Raw genomic sequence first — 19,322 nt, forward strand, 5'->3', positions numbered from 1 at the left:
ATAGGTTAAGTTGTACTGTTTAGACGTTGGGTATGAACGAGGGTATGAAGTACCACTTGTAGCGATGAAAATTTGTACGGCTGCGAGGCGGTTTAGACATTTTCCCAAGCAACAGTCTGGAGTGATACGAAATCATCAATTGTCATATTTCAATCAGGTTTTATAATTTGAGCCATTTTATTGCTTCTGTCACGTTGATTGATAGATGCATCTATAGAATAGTAAAAAAGTAAGCTTTTAAAAAATAAGATAGAAGTTTTTGTATAAAAATTTATTTATCGAATTCATTCCAAACTTTACGGGCTCACTATATTTATTCGTTACTTCTCAATAAAATGATTCAGTATTATTTCCGTTATTCGACACCAAACGTTGTGGCTAAAGTATTTGGTTTCCAAACGTTTTATCTGGGGTGAACAAAAATTTATTAATACATTCTACATTTACTTTCGTAATGTACAGGGTGCCTGAAAAACAAAAACGTTATGTTCTTATATCATAGGTTAAATCTCAAGGTTTTTGAAAAAGTTAGATACAATTTTATCTTTTTAAAGGTACGGTTTTGCTGGCACCGTCGACGGCCGCCGTTAGCATGGTTTTCTTGCACTATTTTAAACGGGCCAAGGAAACCGCGTCCATAATAAATATCGAGATGCAGTGCTTCTGTCGACGGCTCCAGCGAAACCGTACCTTAATTCTCTATATCTGTTTCTGCTTTTTAGACCAATTTCACATGTAGGTTTTCTGCTGCTGCCAAAATTAATTAACGAGTAGCAGTCGTCAAAAAATTGTGAGTAAATAATTGAAAGTGTTTTAATCAGTAAATATAATGTTTTCCTGAAAAACGTGAGTATAAGCAGATACAGCGCCACCAAGCACCACGTGAAAATATATGCCAACTAATTTTTAGCGTATTTTCCTGAAAGTGAAAAACCGATATTGGGTTCATTTATAATATAATTTAAGAAATGTATGTACTCGTATATTTAAAAGGGCTTGGTGCAAGGATTCCATGCGCACCCATATTATGTGGTTTTACGCATGCGCAGTGTCACAAATTTGGTTTACCGCATGCGCAATGCTAATTTTTTTATTTATGAAGATATATAAATGAAACTTCATATGTATAAACACTACGAATACAAGTAAAACTAACGACGTTTTCAAAATAGTTTTGCGCAAGCGCAATGTCAACTTTATTATTTATGAAATCGTTTTGAAATGAAAAGTTATATTTTTGGGACACCCTGTATATTGCAATAATAATTTAAAGATAAACCTCTAATTGATCTGATTCAAAGGTAAAACTTTTGCAAATCCAAGTACCTGCTTATTTTAACTGCTATGTTTGGTACCCAATAATGTGAATATCCCTACACATGCAAGTCTTCACCGACATTTCTTCTTTTTTTGAGAAAAATCATGTCTTATTGCGCTAAGTATAGATTTAAAAAGAAAATGGCTCGCGAAGATTATGTAAATCTGGCATCTTCATCGTCAATTGTTGACGGAACGGACAGGAACTGAGTTTCACTCAGAATTGGATTCAAACAAGGGTTCAAATAATCACTCCTATGCAGTAAAATCATTGATTTGATGTCAACATTGAAATCATTTCAAGAATATTATTTTGGATATTTCAATGTTGAAAAAATTTCGTATTCTGTATGGGCACTTGATTTGAAAATATTGAAATCATAGATTGATTGAAATAAAAGTCAATGTGTCATTTGGCAACATGGCATTGTATTAAATTTACCAACTTCATATTTGTTAGAATAGAATCTCTGGTCTTTAAATATTAAACATAACCTTTTAATCTTTCTTGAATGTTGTGTGTGCACAGTGCAAATATATTTATTTTCTTTGTGATTTTTATTAAATAAAGAAGGTAAGTATGATAACTATTTGATCATAAAAGTAATGATTAAACAGCTTTTACTGGATGTGTCCTTGTGTTGATATGTATGTGCTGCATTTCTTGTACGCATGCATTGAATTTAAAACTTTAAATTTCAATGATGTATGTATGTTTATAGGAGGCTATTAATGGACAAATTACAATCCTAAAACTGAATCCACATGATATAATTTCTCGGGTCCGTTGTAACTGTGATCAATATAATCATTTAAAAGTTCACAACCACAACTTTGTTCTTTTATTGGTCACAGTCGCAACAGATCTGTGAAATCGTGAATGATGTGGATTCAGCCTAATTGATATGTATGTATCGATAAGTACTAGATGTTAATTTTTAATTTAGATGCCGCCAAAAAAGGCAACGCCTGAGCAGTATAAACTGCTTGTGGACATGTTTGCTGAAAGCAAATGCTTGAGGTGGGGAAAGGGAACTCCAGGTGAAAAAAAGGAAGCATGGGAAGCCATCAGTGCTGCAGTTAATACTTTAGGAGTTGAGAAATCGTCAGATGGATGGAAAAAGGTGGTGTTTATAATTAAAGATAAATGCTATTATACATATTTTTTAGGCCTTTATTGAGATGAAATCTCACATCAAATCAAAAATCCGAGCTTCAAACCAGCTCAACCCAACTGAAAATAGATGTGCAGAAGTCACCGGATTGTTTATATCCTGCTCTGGAATTTCTGGGGTTCAGGAAATGGGAATGCCACCTGTTGGTGAGTTTCAATTATTTGAAATCTTAACATCAATAGACAATTTCTATCAAAGTTGACCCTAAAAAAAAGATAAAGGCTATCCTAGTTGATATTACAATTATTTTACAATTAATATTATTACTATATTTTTTTGAAAGTTTGTTCAATTCACTTTATTAGAGGTGTCTTTATTGTTATAGTTGATGCGATAGATACACAAGAACCCGAAGAGGGCCCTCAAGATGAGTCGGTCGAAATAAATCCACCTGACGGTAATGAGTTGCTGAGTAAGTATAGGTGGATACTTGTATATAACAAGGCTTGTAAATTTTAGTGAATCCGAATGCATGTGAGGTTGTTGAGGAAGAATTCGAGGAGGTAGAAACAGCCTCAAAAAAAAAACGTAAAACAACTCAAGGTAGGTATTTCTAGATTTATCTATTTCTTCTGTTAATTGAACGTTGCATCAATTACACATTCACGTTTGCAGTATTGCTCAATGAACATGTTGTATCTACAAACAGAGGGTTGCAGAATATAGCACTTGCGATTCAGTCAGTTGCAGATGCAATTAATAATATAGCTTTTGTGTTGGGTGGAACAACGGACGAGGAATATGAAGAACAGTAGAATTAATGTTACTGTGTAACTGTACAATGTAGCTTCCGAAATGTTTTGTTTTTTTACTTTTTTTTATTGAAAATGTATGTGTTAGTTTTTTGTGTATTGTTGATTATATGTATGTATATATATACAAATTGGTTTAGTTTTCTTTTATAGCAATAAAAAAAACAAAAACTACACCACAACAGTACGAAATGAAGAAATATAAATACGACAATGAAGAAAATGCTTTTAAAGCATTATGTGAAGAACTGAATGGGAAAAAAAAATTGCAACGCTCTGTTGAAAATTGGAAAAGGGTATATACCTGAGGTGTGTGCTTAAAATCACTTATATGATGTAAAATAGGTTTTTACTGTTTGGGAATCAAAAGTGAAAGCAAAAGCTAGGAGAAACTATTTGGAACAAGAGCGCACAGGAGGTGGAGTTCCTATCTTAGAAATTCTGGATGAACTTGAACTACAATTGTTATCCGTTTTAACAAAAATTTTAATATATGGGCATCCAAAGGTTGTAGAATTGGGATTTACAAAACCAAAGAAGACAAAGACGTGTCCCATTAAACTTTCTGTAGGAAAGAGATACAGACATTTGAGTAATGACAATTTGTGTATTTACTGTTTTATCAGATTGTTTTTAGGAAAATCCACTGATTTATACACCACATTGAAAAGCGGCTCAACAAAACTAAAAAATAGTTTACTCGCTATTCAAAAAAGTTTGCATGCTCTGCATGATGCGATTTTAAACCTATTTACTCTAGTTTTAAGTACATCTACATAATAAATGTTTATTATTCAATGGTTTATTATAGCTATATGCAGTAATTATCCACCACTCTGTTCCTCATATTACGGCCATAACGTAAAAAGTTTCTTTCGGCATGATCTACAGATCTACACCTACACCATCAATATTGTTATCAATGTTGCCTGCATCATGACAGTCATTAAACTCTTCTCCATTACCGTTACCTAAGAAAGAATGGTTTACTGATTACAAAAGTAAACAAAAATTTACCATTAATGTCATCAAGATATTCATTTCGAGTAATGCAAAGATTGTGCAATATGGCAGCCGAATAAATAATGTGTGCAGCGCGTTCGGGAGAATAATGCAATGTCCTGTGTTTAAGGCAGCATCGAAAGCGTTGTTTTAATACACCAATAGTCCTCTCCACAGTATTTCTAATATTAATATGGCGACGGTTGAATTGTCTTTCTGCATCGGTTAATGGATTTGCTATTGGAGTGAGTAGCCATGGTTCCAGTGGGTAACCTGAATCTCCTATAAATATTGAATTAACTGGCCAACTCTTTAACTAATAATTGTAATAAAACTGCCCCTTACCCAATAAATAAGTCGTTTGGTTTCTATTTCCAACATAATTATTTACCAAATGCCTTCTCACTAATGATGTTTGCCATATCGCCGAATCATGTACGGATCCAGGGAATCTGGCATTGATATTAGTTATTTTTAGCTGTGCATTACAAATCTGCAACTTAAAAAGTTCATATGGTCCCTATGTGATATTAAAAAAATTCTAAATATTTGTATTATCAGAACCTAGTGCATTAAATAACTCTATAAACAATGATTATTTCCAAAATTTTTTTTATATTAAAATAAAAGATTAAGAATATATACTATAACAGTATAACACTAATTAATAACCAGCATTATAATCAAAATGTTTACTCACTATCTGCACATTTAAACTATAATATTGCTTTCTGCAATAAAAAATAACCCCTGGCATTTCTGGGTGTTCTGTTTTTGGTGCTACTATGGCTATTTGGGTGCCATCAATGCACCCTATTATACCAGGAAATCCACCTATGCCAATAAACCTAAAAACAATTGTAAAAATAAGGAAATTTATCAATATAAATCATACAATTGCTTTTCCTGATTTTTTTCAGCTTCTCCTTCTGGAAATTGTATGGTATAACCCAATACTTCTACCATAACATCTGTTACTTCTGTGATGCATCTGCTCACAGAACTTTGATGCATATTCGTCAAATAATCTTGACCAATACCTTTTTGATAAGAGCCTTGGCTCAAAAAATGCAAAGTAGTAAAGAACTAAAATTTAACAAACCTTGTGATAAACAAACACAAATGATTTGTTTACCCTTAACCCCTTTGGAATGGATGTGTTACGTGCACAATCTCTCATGTGAGGTAGGAGTTGTGTGAGCACCCAATGTGCTAGTTCTCTCGAAACTCTAAATATGCCCCTAAAATGTTCCTCTGGCAGAGATAAAGGGTCACTAGTGTCTCTTAGATGTCTACGATGTAGATTAACATTTCGCCTATTAATTACAGAAAAATAGTAAGAACACTCTACAGAAAGTGTTGCTACCTGTTCCTATCCTCTTCTAATATTTCTACCAAAAAATTTAAGTCCATTTTTAATGTTTAACCACACTTTTTACTCATTTCAAGTATGTATAACGTGCTAGATTTTTCAATACGTTTGAAAAATTGATTTGATTTCAACCTTGACTTGAAAATTATTTCAATTTTTGCATTAGTGCATATAGATTCTTGTAATCTACAAGGTCACTTGGTGTGATTTCAATTTATTGAAACGTCTACTTTCAATAAATTGAAATGTGTGTCATACTGCATACCAAATATTGAAATTGCTGTCAAATGTCGTTTTTATGTCATAATTTCAACCTTGACTTAAGTCAAATGTGCATACTGCATAAGGCCGAATGTCAATCGCGAATGTATACTTGAAAATGAAATAGAACGTATGGATCAGTATAAAGATAATTTCTTGGAATTCATAAATGAGTGTGATGAAATGTACAATTCTGACGAAGTGATAAAAGAAGGATCAGCAGGGAAAAACGAACTTGGCCGTATAAATGCAATTAACATACAACAAAATGATGCATCCATTAACACAAATAGTGCTTCCGATAACTTTTTAACTTTTTTAAAGCAATACGCCCGCAAATTTCAAGTTCCTCATGTTCAAATTAATTCACTTTTGAAAGCACTCAACGAACACTTCAATTTAAATTTACCTGTCGACGCAAGAACCATTTTGCAGACCGTTAGATATACAAATATAAAAGAAATTGGTAGTATCACAGGGAAGGACGGACAGTTTGTGTATCTCGGTATAGCTTCTGGATTATTTCCTTTTTTATCGAATGATGTCGTAAAATCTAAAATTGAAAATAATACTCTGAGACTTATGTTTAATATTGATGGTGTGCCTGTCAGCAAAAGTTCCAACATGCAATTCTGGCCTATTCTTGGAAAATTACACCTCCCGAACTTCAATGTTCACCCGTTTGCAGTTGCAGTTTTTTGTGGGCATTCCAAACCAAATTTGAGTAGCTTCATAGACAATTTTGTAGTGGAACTAACAACGTTACTCGCTGATGGGTTGTCACTAAATGGAATACTGTATAAAATAGATCTCTTTTGCATTCCGTGTGATGCCCCAGCCAGAGCATATGTGAAAGCGATAACTGGTCATGCTGGCACATACGGTTGTGAAAGATGTATGCAAAAGGGGAAAAACGTTCAACACCGTATGGTACCTATATAGTTCAACAAGTTCTCAACATCGAACTTAATCAGAGCTTTCGAAACCAGAAACAGAAAATGCATCATACTGGTATTAGTCCCCTAACACGGATAAAAGATTTAAATATGGTGCATGTATTTCCGTTGGACTACATGCACCTTTGCTGCATTGGAATCATGAACAAAATACTGCGTTTTTGGTTTAAAGTTTCTGGTAAATGCAAACTACCCTGGCGTACAAAAAATAAAGTCTCGGAATATTTACTGCACATACGTGAATTTTTGTTTTGTTTGAACGAGCTTGACCACTGGAAAGCGACCGAGTTAAGAATATTTATGTTATATGTGGGCCCCATTGTTCTGAAAGATGTTTTAGAATCTAAACTGTATCATCATTTCCTGCTATTTCATTGTGCCTTTCGAATTCTGTTATCAAAGAACGTTTCTGCTCAAGATGTAGATTTTGGTGTAGGTACTTTATGGAAAATTAACGATATCGTACAATGTGCACAGTCTTTTACATATTCCTGATGACGTCGATTATTTTCAGTCGTCTTTGGATGAAATCAGTTGCTTCGCTTTTGAAAGTTATTTGGGAAGAATGGTCAAAATGATACGAACACCAAACAAGCACTTGGCTCAAGTAGTTCGCAGATTATCGGAACATACGTCCTTGTTCTATGAAAGTAATAAAGTTCCTTTAAAAACTGAAATCAAACTCTCCAATTTTTGTGCATCTTCTGTAAATAGTAAGGACGGATTCGTCATAATCCGCAATGGAAGCATTTTAAAAATAACATTCATCAATGGAAATCAAATTCTTGGTTATGTATCTGAACAAACTGGCAGTTTTTTTACTTCACCATTTAATTCGTCTGCGGTTGGGGTATATACGTTCAAGAAAATAGGCCCTACAGAATCACGTATTATAGAAAACGAAATCGTTGCTAAAATGGTTGTGATCCAGGAAATCAATAAGCGATACTATGTGGCATTAGCAATGTTACATACAAGTAATAATTGATGATTCCAAATTTCGTCTAAAATTAAATACCGACCTATTTTCATATCCTTAATAACGTACTTAATCTTAAGAATTAAAGTATAATATACGTATGTTATATATTCAAACCTCGATTCAAACTATATTGCGGATTCAATAACTCATGCATGTAAATTTTGTATTCATCGTAAATGAAACACACATTTCTTCTTAGCATGTGGGACGTGGTAATTTGGAAGAATAAAAACAAGAATAAGGAAGAAATTGATTATGTGCCTTCTTGTTGGGAGACCGCGAACGAACTTTATAAATGGCCTCATAATTGTTCGACTCAGCTATTATATATATATATATATATATATATATATATATATATATAAAGAATATAGTGCTACAGTACAAAAACCAAATCTGGCGACTTTGAAGGATGCAAAATATTATTGTGAAAAGGGTTTAACTCAATCTAATATTGAATCAACGGAAGGTGAAGAGGACATGAGCGGTTATGAAGAGGAGGGTAGTGTATTACATTCATCAGATGAAGAAGTAACTTCTAGTAACTTTCAGTAAATTTTTTTAAAAACAAATTTTGTAGATTACACAGGCCCTAATCATTTTGAGAAAAACTTACAAACTGCACCCGCACTTGCTGTTGAAAAACGGAAAGCATCACACATTGGTGGGTAATAATTCCGTTTAAGATTTTGCAGTGTAGTTTAACCAGAAATTGTACTGGCATTTTTAGATGTCACGGCTTCTCAACAAGCTATGCCGTCATCAACTCGTTCGGCTCAGAGTGGTGTTGATATGACATCTCTTACACGTATGTATTGAACTTTAGGCCGAAGAACCAATTACTTACATATTTCTTCTACCGTTTTAGCATTCCAAAAAGTTCTCCTGCAAAAATGTAACACGCTCCAGTATGATGTCAATCAGCTAAGACGTGACATTCAAGATATTAAGTTGCAGTTAGACAGAATTGCTGATACCACTCCCAGGAATGGAGGTACTGTTTACTGTGATCCCACAGAAACATATTTATGAAGAGGCCGACGAATTCGCACGAAACGGAAGCAACTTAACAAATGTAGATATGATACCCGTTCTATCTGAAGATTTTAAATATAGGATAAAGATTAATATCAATGACTTGTGGCAAACGAAATGGCATTCTGAAAATACTCAACTGAGGCACATTAAACCGTCCATTAAGCCATGGAAACCTAGATTACTTACAAGGCGACAATCTACAGCGCTAACGAGGGCAAGAATAGGCCATACTAACTTACCCATCTCCATCTTCTAGGGAAGGTAGGAGTAAATGAGTGCGTGCGATGCGGAGTGAATGTGTCGATGTATCATATATTGATTGAGTGCCGCCAGACCGAAAGGCTGAGAAGAGAGCTAAATCTACCTAATAACCTAAAAAGTATATTTGAAGATACAACTGATGCTGTCAATAGATTACTGTTACTTCTAAGTAGAACTGGTATTTTAAGGAAACTATAATTACTACAGAAAACACTTATTAAATAATAGCTAATAGCCAAAGCAGCTGATGCTAAATAAATAAATAAATAAATAAATAAAAAGTATGCCGGCTGCAAATGATGAAGAATTGATCGCTCTTAATAATATGGTATCTGAATCTGAGGAAAATATGAACGCGCTGGTAAGTGTTAAGGCTGATTTAGAACCGATAAATATGATAATTTTGAGATACTAGCTTTTTTCATATTTTTATTTATGGGTGGAATTTCAGCCACTATAAACAATAGTAAATCAATTCCAAATACAGACGCAATGTGTAAGTCAATAGTTTTTATTTTTTAACATTATTTGAATGATAGTGTGTGCCATTTTAACTTCGTCAGAAATTAATCAATGATTTTGATTTGTTTGCATAATTTTTTCAACATTTTAAACGATTTTTTGGGTTTTTAAGCAACACGTATATAACAGATAAAACTTCTAAAGAGACTAGTGTATTGTAGGAGACATTTAACCAATAAAAATATCAAAACGTGTGATGCATTGGAAATAGATAATAGTAATTGTACGTTCTAACAGACACCTTTACTTCTATAAACTTTTTATATACAGGGAGATCAATAATCATATGCTGCGCCGCTCTTATAAAATATCACATTAGTAATCATTTGCCGCAACCAGGTATATGTGTACCAATACAAAACATAACCTATAATTTTACAAACCAAAACCATGATTTGTGATTCTTATTCGAATACTTTCGTCCCTTTCAAAACGGCTTTTTTCAAGACTACCAGTTTCTTTCGAATATTTACAAGGTGGGTAAATTACTTGTAAATTACAAACAAACGTTTTTTTAGTTGTAGCGTGTAATAGGCAATAGGTTTACTCCGACAAGCATTTTACTTTAGAAGAGAATAAGATGCGTTTGCTGTCCTGTTTCCGTAATGGGACTAAAGACGAAAGTGGAGTTTGGGAGTACTCGATACGTTTGTGTATACAGGAGTTTCGATAAACGATTGTCAACCATGATGAGGATTACAACAATATACGCCGAAATGCTCATCGTCTACTTGAGCGGTATAACATACAGGAAGTCTTGCTTCTGGGAAGTCACCTGGCCGCTTAGTGATTGCTAATAAGGAGGTTGTAAAAGATGTTCTTGCTCGTCTTGAGCAAAGTCGGAAAAAGCAGCTGCGACAATTTGTCCCACTAACGGGCATCTCATACGGAACATGTGACGCTATTGCCTGGAGAAAATTGTACTTCTATCCTTTAAAGTAACCGTGTTACAAGAACTCATCGTCCAGACTTGCAAAGCCGTCTAAATTATTGCATGCAAATTTACGAGATGGCAACGTATTCGAAATCGTTTACACACCATTGCCGAATTCCGAACAGGTATAGAAGCTGCCGTTTGAAACATTACGCAACAGCACTTACATGCCGGCTTCGAAAAAAATCAACTTTGTAGCCCAAATTGTTTTAGCTCTTTTACTAATTGCAAAATAATCTTAGATTGTACTGAAATATATACTTCCACATCACGTAAAAGCATGTCATTACAAAAAGGGACATATAGCTCTTATAAACATAAAAATACGTGGAAGGGGTTAGTTGGCGTAGCTCCAAATGGGGTCATCACGTATGTGTCAAATTTATATGGAGGGTCTGTCAGTGATAAAAAAAATTGTGCTCGATTGTGGTATATTACAGCAATTAGAACCAGGGGACTTAATCCTAGCAGATAAGGGATTCTTAATAAAAGACATTCTGCCAGAGGGGGTTCATATGAATATCCCACCATTTTTAACCACGCCCCAGTTCACAAGTGAGCAAGTTAGACAAACTGAACGGATTGCCCGTGCAAGAATCCATGTGGAGCGAGCAATAAGGCGTATGAAAGTGTACAATATTTTATCTTTTATACCACAAACATTACTTCCACATGCAGATGCCATATTTCAAGTAGTTGCAGCACTTACCAATCTACAATATCCATTAATTAAGGAGGTGGAGCAATTTTATACAGAATAAGTTTGTAACCATAGTGTAGTGTGATTATTTCATTAGTATAGAAGTACTAGATTGTATCATATAATAACAAACATTTATACATTTTATATTTACATTAAATATTTACATAATATACGGAAGATATTTTGAAAAATAAAATGTTTGAATAATATTTATATTTTCTGCCCAACTATCATCATGACAAATTCGAACAATTTCCTGTTCCATTGGCGTCCAAATTACTAAGTAACACATGTCACGATTAGTAATGTGCAAGGTACCTTGAATTTGGTGGTAATATGCATGATTACGATTAATTACAACCTCATTATTGATATAACTTATTATATATCCTTTTTCCTGACTTAAAATATCTTTTAAAGATATATTTCTATATTTGAAAGGACATTTCACTTCAATAATACATCTTTCGCTAACCAATCCATCAGGACTACTGCCTAAATACCCACATTCGTGCATCCATAAACCTGTGGGTTCCACTGTTAATTCTGTAACCGATTCAAAAAACATAATTGCAATTGGTTCATTTTCACGGCCCCACTGCACTGCTTGCACACCACTTAAGTCATAGCCTTCTGATAAGTTCGTAAACAGTGATTTTGGATAGCGATTTCGTTTACATGCTGATATGATTGCTCCAAATTTGCTGCTGGTTAATCGATGTTTCCTGCATATTAACCACCTTTCGTTGCTGCTTTGTCCAACGGTAAGTTTGGCGACCTTTTCGATGGTATAATCATCAACTCTAACTTTTTCTTGCAGAAACAAAGTTTTTTCTGCAGCTTGCAAATAGTCTTCTGATAACAGAATGTTTTCAATACTGGGAATTATGTGAGCATCTTCCGAAGGCTCCGGCCTCAATAACCACACATATCCCACAGCATTCCCAAATCCCAACTGTGCTTTGAACTTATCGATTTCGTCAGCAGTAACATCCCTTCTGGTCACTCTTTGCACCGATTTAGTCACAACATCCTGTAACCTTGTGATGGACTCCAAATTAGTTTTTGGGGCATTCCATGCACAGATTTTATCTGTAATGCTTATGTTGTGATGTCCATGTATGGCTAATGCAGCCATGTGGTGGCAGATTGCTTGTCCTCGAGGACATGTACAGGATGCTTGTACAATGCCATCGTCTAAATCCATTAATATCTACAAAATCAACATTTTTATAAAGTAAAAATAAACAAATAAACTAACCTCAACCGCATAATTTCGTTTTTTCATACTGGCTTTAACTTTCCCCTTTAAAATGCTTGGGTGCACGTCAGGGTTAAAGTGCATTTTCAGTATGTGTCCACTTTCATAGGAGTTCTCTCCTCTTCTCAACTGAGCACTATCGTCTTTAAAAAATGCTGCAATACTTGATAACGATAGCACATGCTTTGTAGCCACTAAAAATTGAAAATTCATATATGTTCGGTTTCCGTCCAGTAATAAGATGTAAAGGCTGGGCCCCTACTGTGGAAGTCGTTGGCATGTAAATGCGCCTATCTTTTAGCACTGAGTGAGTGCGAAGCCCAATGCAATTACTAATTAGATAGCTACAATTTGCGTATTCGAATTTATGCCAACGACTCGAGCATCGAGGCCCTGGTCTTATTGTCTAAATGTTGACAAAATTATTCTTTTTAGCTATGACATAACCTCAAAGGTAAAGATACAACGTTAATGTTTCATTAAATATACAATGAACGTATATTGTAATTTTGTCACATTATCATCTTTCAATAGCACTAATTGCAAATACTTACTTTTGAAACATTAATTAGCTCGAAATGAAGTATAATCGTTCACGAATTTTAAACACCGTTTACAATACACGAGGAATAAATTTGTTTAGATTCAGTCTGTCAAATTTTCGTAACGTGACGTCAGACTATCAGAGCGTATAATGGTGGCGAGCACTTCGAACAGTTGTTATAGTGTGCATGTAATTTACCCAATTACTTCGATATTAACGAGTTGTAAAAGAAATAAAATCGTTTCAATTTTTGTAGTAATTCGTTATTCGTGTAGTTCCACATAATTTGGAAACTTACAAGGTGGTTAAATCGTTGATTTAGGTTAAATATGGTTAAACGTCAAAAGTTTACTTTAAGGTTATTTTTAGTATTGGTGCACCTGGCCTGTTGCGGCAAATAATTACTAACGTCATAATTTATTGAAGCGGCGCAGCAACTCAATATTGATCGCACTGTACCTACCGAACCCCCTATATAGGGAACAATCAAGTAATAACTTCTACCGAGTATATGCTTGTGATTTCCATTACGTATGAAATGTACAAATAACTGTATCAGCAAAGCCTACTCCGAATGGGTTGTTAGTTGATGACTTCACATTTTAAAAAAATTCAGTAACAATTCATGTTTCAGGTACAAGCTCTGCATTTCTGTGGTGGCGATACATATACAAAGGCGGTAAACACACAGATGAAACTGATGATGAAAAAAGAAGTTTCCATGCTTTATTCTGGAGAGGGCAAGCAAAAGAAAAAATCATTTAAGGATCGGAAACTATTTGACGCAGTAAATAGTAAGTATTTAGACAAAGCAAAAAAGACGATATACTTATACCATAGTGTAATGACACTATGCTTATACTGAAATAGTTATTTACATTGTTAGTGCGGGAACAGTTATTTTGCAGATGAGCGCGAAGTTTGGCGGCGCGAGCGAGCGACGCATTTCGCGCGAATCTATCAAATACTGTTCACGCACGTAACATGTATTCTATTTTTTGCACGGATTAGTTAAATCGAATTTATATAAATTCAAATACTTTTCGCGAAATTTTTGCGACATTATAATACTTTTGAAAAAATCAAGTCCTCTACGCCGATTAAAGTAGAAATCTAGAAATTTGAATTGTCAATTTTTATTCAAAATTTCTAGTTTGGTTAAACTTTCTGTGTAGTTTCACGCAAAAATGTCGTCTGATGAAGAGAATTTTATTAATTGCACACCGCCAGAGGTTCTTGCAATTGCCAATGCAGCAGTTAGTAGCTTACTACCTGTAAAATCGGCACCGAGGTATGAAAAACTTACAATGCTTTCATTGAATGGTGTAAAGGTAATAATATCAAAAATTACACGGAAAACTGTGTATTGGCCTATTTTAAAAATATAAGTGACCACAAAAAGTCGTTGTGGTCAATATACAGTATGGTAAAATCGTGTCTTTACATTAAACATAACGTCGACATATCCAAATATGCGAACCTAATAGCATTTCTGAAACGAGCTACAGAACGTCATACGCCAAAGAAATCGAAAATCCTTGATGAAGATCACATTTTAAAATTCCTAAAAGATGCGCCTGATTCAACTTATTTACTAATGAAGGTAATGAATCACTATTTATTAAATTATACATTTTAAAGGGCATTCCCACAGGTAGTATTAATTATGGGTATTTCCGGACCATGTCGCAGAGAGGAACTGTGCAAAATGTTAATACATCACATCAATGTTAAGATGACATAATAGTGGTTTCCGTACCTGAAACAAAAACTGGTTTTAAAAGAGAGTTTGTGGTAATAAAGACTGAATGGCTCGAGATTGTTAAACAATACGTGAAAGTCAGATCCTTGATAAAAACTGCCAACGATCGTTTGTTTTTAACATTTCGTAATGGCAAATGTATAAACTCACCCGTTGGATTAAATACCATCGGGAAAGTCCCATCCCAAATTGCCAAATATTTGAATTTGCAAGATCCACAGGAATATACAGGTCACTGCTTTCGTAGAAGCAGTGCTACTTTGTTGGCTAACAAAGGTGCGGATTTTTTGTCTGTTAAAAGACATGGTGGATGGAAATCTTCCGCAGTCGCAGAAGGTTATGTTGAAGAGTCTATCCAAAACAAGATACAGACCGCACAAACATTAACTTCTGTGGCAGGACCATCCGATAATTCCCAAGTGCATCGTTCCGACGAAGTTCATAATCAGGGTTTGAGTAATATAGTTAGAAATGAAAGTACACTTGGAGTTTCTGGTGTTTCGATTGGGTCTTGCACTAACTGCACAATAACTGTAAATGTTTATAATAATAATTAAATTATGATAGTTATACTTACTCGTTATTTTGTTTATTAAATCATTTACTGCCTAACCTTTTCCTTTTTAATTACAAGATTTATACAAAGAAATACAGGTTCATTAGAAGCAATAACTAAGGTTAGGTTAATAAGTTAGAACTTTGCTTCGTCGTCGGCGCCGCGCCGTGGTTTTTAACAAGCTGAACAAAATTTATAATAGATGGCAGCACGTTACTTGAGGTGATTTTATAGGATTTTATAAACGAAATTTTTGATTTATTTTTGCCCTTATAACACGGGGAATTATGTAAAGTGTATTTATATTTTCTTTTTTACTTTTCCATTGCATTACTTATTAGTTTATGATCCGCACTAAATAGATAATTTCGTTGAATTTTCAAGCACTAGTGCGCGAAAGTAGATAGTCAATTGTAAAATTGAAGTTCCCGACGTTCGTGTTTTATTGGGAAAACACGATTTAGAACGAAGGAGTGCAAAAACTTGTTTTTCCTGTTAGGGTAACAGGGGGTAAGAGTGCGCATTTTTTGCTCAAATAATTATAAATTAATTAGTAGGGTATAAAAAGTCAAAAAAATTTTGTAAAAATATTATTTACAGTTTTGGCTTACAAATAAACAAAGGAAAAGTCAACTAAAATCTATAAATTCTTATCAAGAAATAATTTAAAAAAATGATGCAAATTCGCACTCTTAGACCACTTGTTGGTCAAAGAGTGCGCACACCAGCCTGTTAAGAGTACGCATGCTTATAAACACACATCGCACTGAAATTCACCAGTTGTATACGCTGTACAAACTTCGTGCCACCATTCTAAACAAAGGGTACACTGAATCAGATCTAATTCAGGTGGGTCAGAATAGGTATCGCCACAGCCTGGACAAATTCCAGCATCTTCCTCAACTTGGTTTTTGTTTGTGGAATTCTCATTGTTCTTTTTTTGACTTTTGCTTTTTGATGAGTTACTTTTTGGGTTTTCTTTATTATTCTTTGCAGTCTTTGTATTTTTCGGCTTGTTCTTATTTTCAGTTTCTTCGCACAAAATTTTCCTTTTTGTTGTTTTGGGAATCTTTCTGGCAACTCGTTTTTCGTTGCAGTTTTCGACCTCTTCTTTATATGGTGTGCTAGTTAATATCTCTGATTTTTTTCCTTTACTTGCTTTCTTTTCTCTATTGCATTTTGGGATTGGAATAATTTTTTCTATCTGATCTTCCTCAACTGCTTTTTCAATCTCTATTGCTCTACAACTATTTTCATCATTACCACCTTTGTTTTCGTTTCCATCTTCTGCATGAACTACACTGTCAGGTTCTATTTCACCATTTGTATTAAGTTCAGTATTTTCTTGACAGGAAATAGCAATATCCGGATTGTTAGCAGATGCTAAAACAACAGGATAATTTGGTTTTGCACTAAGCAACATATTTCTTATTTCTGAATCTTCAAATGATATGGAAACATTTTCAATAATATTTATCTGTTTATCTGGTGATATTGCTGATGAAACTGCAGGTGACACTGCATCATTAGGATCCACTACTTCATTCAAGGTCTCATTGATTGGACGTTCGGTTACTGTTGCTCCCATGAAGTCCTCTTCAGAAAATACCTCAGGGTTGAAGGGGTAAATGCCAGTACATGAAAATGCTTTATGTGCTTTTTCTAAGTTGGCAATTCGATTATATGCAGCGCCAAATAATGACGACACCTGGTAAATCGTAATGGGTCTTCCTGGATGATTGACATGCCATTTGTCAACTTCAACACTGTAGCTAGTTTTCAGTGGCTGAAAAAAGCAAACATCCAAAGGCTGCAGCTTATGGCTGCTATGCGGCGGAAGGCTCAGTAGATGTATCCCGTTTTCTCTGCAGAACAAAATTGCTTCCAAGCTTATATGTGAACTATGATTATCGAGAGTTAGCAAAACATGATTTGATTCTAGTGAAGCTTTGGCAGATGATTTGAAGTGCTTAAGCCACTTTAGGAATAAATCGGTATTAATAAAGCCGGAATCTGATACCATCAATATCGATCCTGCAGGAGCGCCATCAAGCAGTTCTTGTTTCTCTCTTTTTCTTGGAAAGATTAATGCGGGAGGTATATAATGACCTGCTGCACTGACACAGCACACAGCTGTAACTAAAGTACCTGCAATAAAAAAAAGTTTTTAATGGTAATATTATTGACTTTAAAAGAAATAGTTCACCCACCTCTTTCCGCGGAAACAATTTTTCCAACAGATTTCTTCCCTTTGCTAGTTAGTACTTTAGGCATTTTATTCGGAACCGTGAGAAGCCCGGTTTCATCCATGTTATAAATTTGAGCTCGTTCAAATTTATGGGTTGTAATTAAACTTTTAAGATTGTCAAAAAATCTCCCGACTTGCACTTTGTTAAAACCCGCCGCCCTGGCAAGACTAGTTTTTTCAGGTTGCCTAAGTGTAAGTCCGTGACGCTTCTTGAAGTCTATAATCCAGTCTTTTCCTGCCATTTTTTTACTTTTGTTAAAACGGTGATGAAGTTGTTTTCTTTCAGCATACACATATGCAGCAAATTGTAATTGTTTTTGTGAAATGCCATAAAACATAGAATCTAATTTGCGGATGTGGTTAGCCAGTTCTTTTTCCTGTTCTGCGCTAAATACTGCAGTAAATCTGCCAAGGGATTTAGGAACTGTCCCACATTTTAGTCGTTTTCGGAGAGTTGACTCCGGTATTCCCAAGGTCTCTGCGATATGCCGCTTACTTTCTCCGTTGGCAATCCTCTCTCTAATAGATTGTAGAATATTTTCGGTGAAAACTAGTTTTCTTTCACTTTTCCTTTTGTATTTACCCATTTAAAACTAGAAAGAAATACGTATAAATTACTAGTCGTCCAAGAGTACGCATTCTCAAACTGCGCACTCTTTGGATGCGCACTGGTGCGGACTCTTAGCCGACATGGCATGCAAAAATAATTTAATTATTTGAAACTCCCGCGTTAATCAACGCGCTATGATTGGCCACAACATGTATACCTATTGAAATAGCAACATAACCTAAGAAATGGAAGAAACTGTTATTTTACTGTAAATATCAATTTCTTTCAAATAAAAAGTAACAAAAATTACATCAAAACACTAAGGAATAATAAACTTACCACAGCAGCTACCGTTTTCACAATATAAAACTAATATTTTTACCCGGGATAGACGTTATCACAAAGCAAATATTGGTTGTACTAGCCGGTAATATAAACTAATTATAGGTTATTAAATTTTGATTCGTACTCTTAACCGACGCGTACTCTTAGCCCACCGTACCCTACAGTGGTTGTTCATAGAAAGTTTCCTGACGTAACATATTTACAAATCAAAAGGGCAATATCTGCGTTCTTGGCTGTCTCAGGGGACCGAGATGGGGGCCGAAAATTCAGGGGGCCAAGACGCAACGAAGAAGTAGATAAAGATTCATCCGTACAAGATTTATTACAAATTTAATTTAATTTAAATCTTAATATTTTTGGTTTTTGAATCTGAAAAAGCTCGTTAAATTTTTCTGCCTTTTTTGTTCCCCTTGTGCTGTCTTTGATAATATTTTTTTTTTGTTTTTGGAAAATGTTTAAGTAATGTACATATTTGGTTTAGTTTTTAGAATTTTTTTTGTTTAATAGTTCTTCATATTTCAAAAAATTTATTTTATCGAGCTTTTTATAAATTACAGGAAACTTCTTTTTCTTTTTTACTAAAGCCATGCAATATGTATACGTTATAAAAACGTTCTTGACAAAAAATAATTTCATAGAACGAAATAAAGGTTATTGATCAGTAAATGGGAAAGAATTCAAGAGCATTATACAATCGAATACTTGGTTATACGTATATTATAATTATAATATTAAATATTTTAAACTATTTTGTATATACAAGGCGTTAGTTAAGTGTGTG

The 19,322-nt window shown here is 34.4% G+C and overlaps 3 protein-coding genes across 8 annotated transcripts; 1 reads left to right on the top strand and 2 right to left on the bottom strand.

Moving 5' to 3' along the window:
* Nucleotides 1-1,339: 1,339 nt before the first annotated feature.
* LOC116160237 lies at nt 1,340-4,011 on the top strand. Of its 5 annotated transcripts, XR_004143166.1 has the most exons (7): nt 1,340-1,891; nt 2,265-2,441; nt 2,488-2,638; nt 2,818-2,904; nt 2,952-3,035; nt 3,398-3,836; nt 3,882-4,011. XR_004143166.1 is itself a non-coding variant. In XM_031473387.1 (5 exons), exons 1-5 carry the CDS (start codon nt 2,265-2,267, stop codon nt 3,550-3,552), a joined length of 654 nt encoding a protein of 217 aa, XP_031329247.1. In that variant the 5' UTR covers nt 1,340-2,264; the 3' UTR covers nt 3,553-3,871. The 5 variants fall into 5 exon arrangements, 3 of the variants coding, with proteins under 3 accessions (XP_031329247.1, XP_031329248.1, XP_031329249.1); XR_004143167.1 differs by having other exon boundaries at nt 1,340-2,441; nt 2,818-2,889; XM_031473387.1 differs by lacking the exon at nt 3,882-4,011 and having other exon boundaries at nt 1,340-2,441; nt 3,398-3,871.
* Nucleotides 3,891-5,986, bottom strand: LOC116160236 (putative nuclease HARBI1). 2 transcript variants are annotated; one of them, XM_031473385.1, is made up of 6 exons: nt 5,613-5,986; nt 5,142-5,562; nt 4,947-5,094; nt 4,592-4,745; nt 4,262-4,528; nt 3,891-4,215 (listed from the first exon to the last, which is right to left on the bottom strand). In XM_031473385.1, exons 2-6 carry the CDS (start codon nt 5,258-5,260, stop codon nt 4,130-4,132), a joined length of 774 nt encoding a protein of 257 aa, XP_031329245.1. In that variant the 5' UTR covers nt 5,261-5,562; nt 5,613-5,986; the 3' UTR covers nt 3,891-4,129. The 2 variants fall into 2 exon arrangements, with proteins under 2 accessions (XP_031329245.1, XP_031329246.1); XM_031473386.1 differs by having other exon boundaries at nt 3,892-4,215; nt 4,592-4,739; nt 5,142-5,984.
* A 10,160-nt stretch (nt 5,987-16,146) lies between these two features.
* Nucleotides 16,147-17,888, bottom strand: LOC116160194. Its single transcript, XM_031473336.1, has 2 exons — nt 17,609-17,888; nt 16,147-17,546 (listed from the first exon to the last, which is right to left on the bottom strand). Exons 1-2 carry the CDS (start codon nt 17,886-17,888, stop codon nt 16,147-16,149), a joined length of 1,680 nt encoding a protein of 559 aa, XP_031329196.1.
* Between the last annotated feature and the right edge of the window lie 1,434 nt (nt 17,889-19,322).

This window comes from Photinus pyralis, unplaced genomic scaffold, assembly GCF_008802855.1.
Source record: "Photinus pyralis isolate 1611_PpyrPB1 unplaced genomic scaffold, Ppyr1.3 Ppyr1.4_LG1, whole genome shotgun sequence".
Classification (NCBI taxonomy): domain Eukaryota; kingdom Metazoa; phylum Arthropoda; class Insecta; order Coleoptera; family Lampyridae; genus Photinus; species Photinus pyralis.

Coding starts and splice junctions, on each gene's coding strand:
- LOC116160237 (XM_031473387.1), top strand. CDS start 2,265: ATGCCGCCAAAAAAGGCAACGCCTGAGCAGTATAAACTGCTTGTGGAC. Junction 2,639..2,817: donor AATGGGAATGCCACCTGTTG/GTGAGTTTCAAT, acceptor TTATTGTTATAG/TTGATGCGATAGATACACAA. Junction 3,036..3,397: donor AAAACGTAAAACAACTCAAG/GTAGGTATTTCT, acceptor TTTCTTTTATAG/CAATAAAAAAAACAAAAACT.
- LOC116160236 (XM_031473385.1), bottom strand. CDS start 5,260: ATGCATCAAAGTTCTGTGAGCAGATGCATCACAGAAGTAACAGATGTT. Junction 4,746..4,946: donor ATAGTTTAAATGTGCAGATA/GTGAGTAAACAT, acceptor GAACTTTTTAAG/TTGCAGATTTGTAATGCACA. Junction 4,216..4,261: donor ATATCTTGATGACATTAATG/GTAAATTTTTGT, acceptor ATTCTTTCTTAG/GTAACGGTAATGGAGAAGAG.
- LOC116160194 (XM_031473336.1), bottom strand. CDS start 17,888: ATGGCAGGAAAAGACTGGATTATAGACTTCAAGAAGCGTCACGGACTT. Junction 17,547..17,608: donor AATTGTTTCCGCGGAAAGAG/GTGGGTGAACTA, acceptor TTTTTATTGCAG/GTACTTTAGTTACAGCTGTG.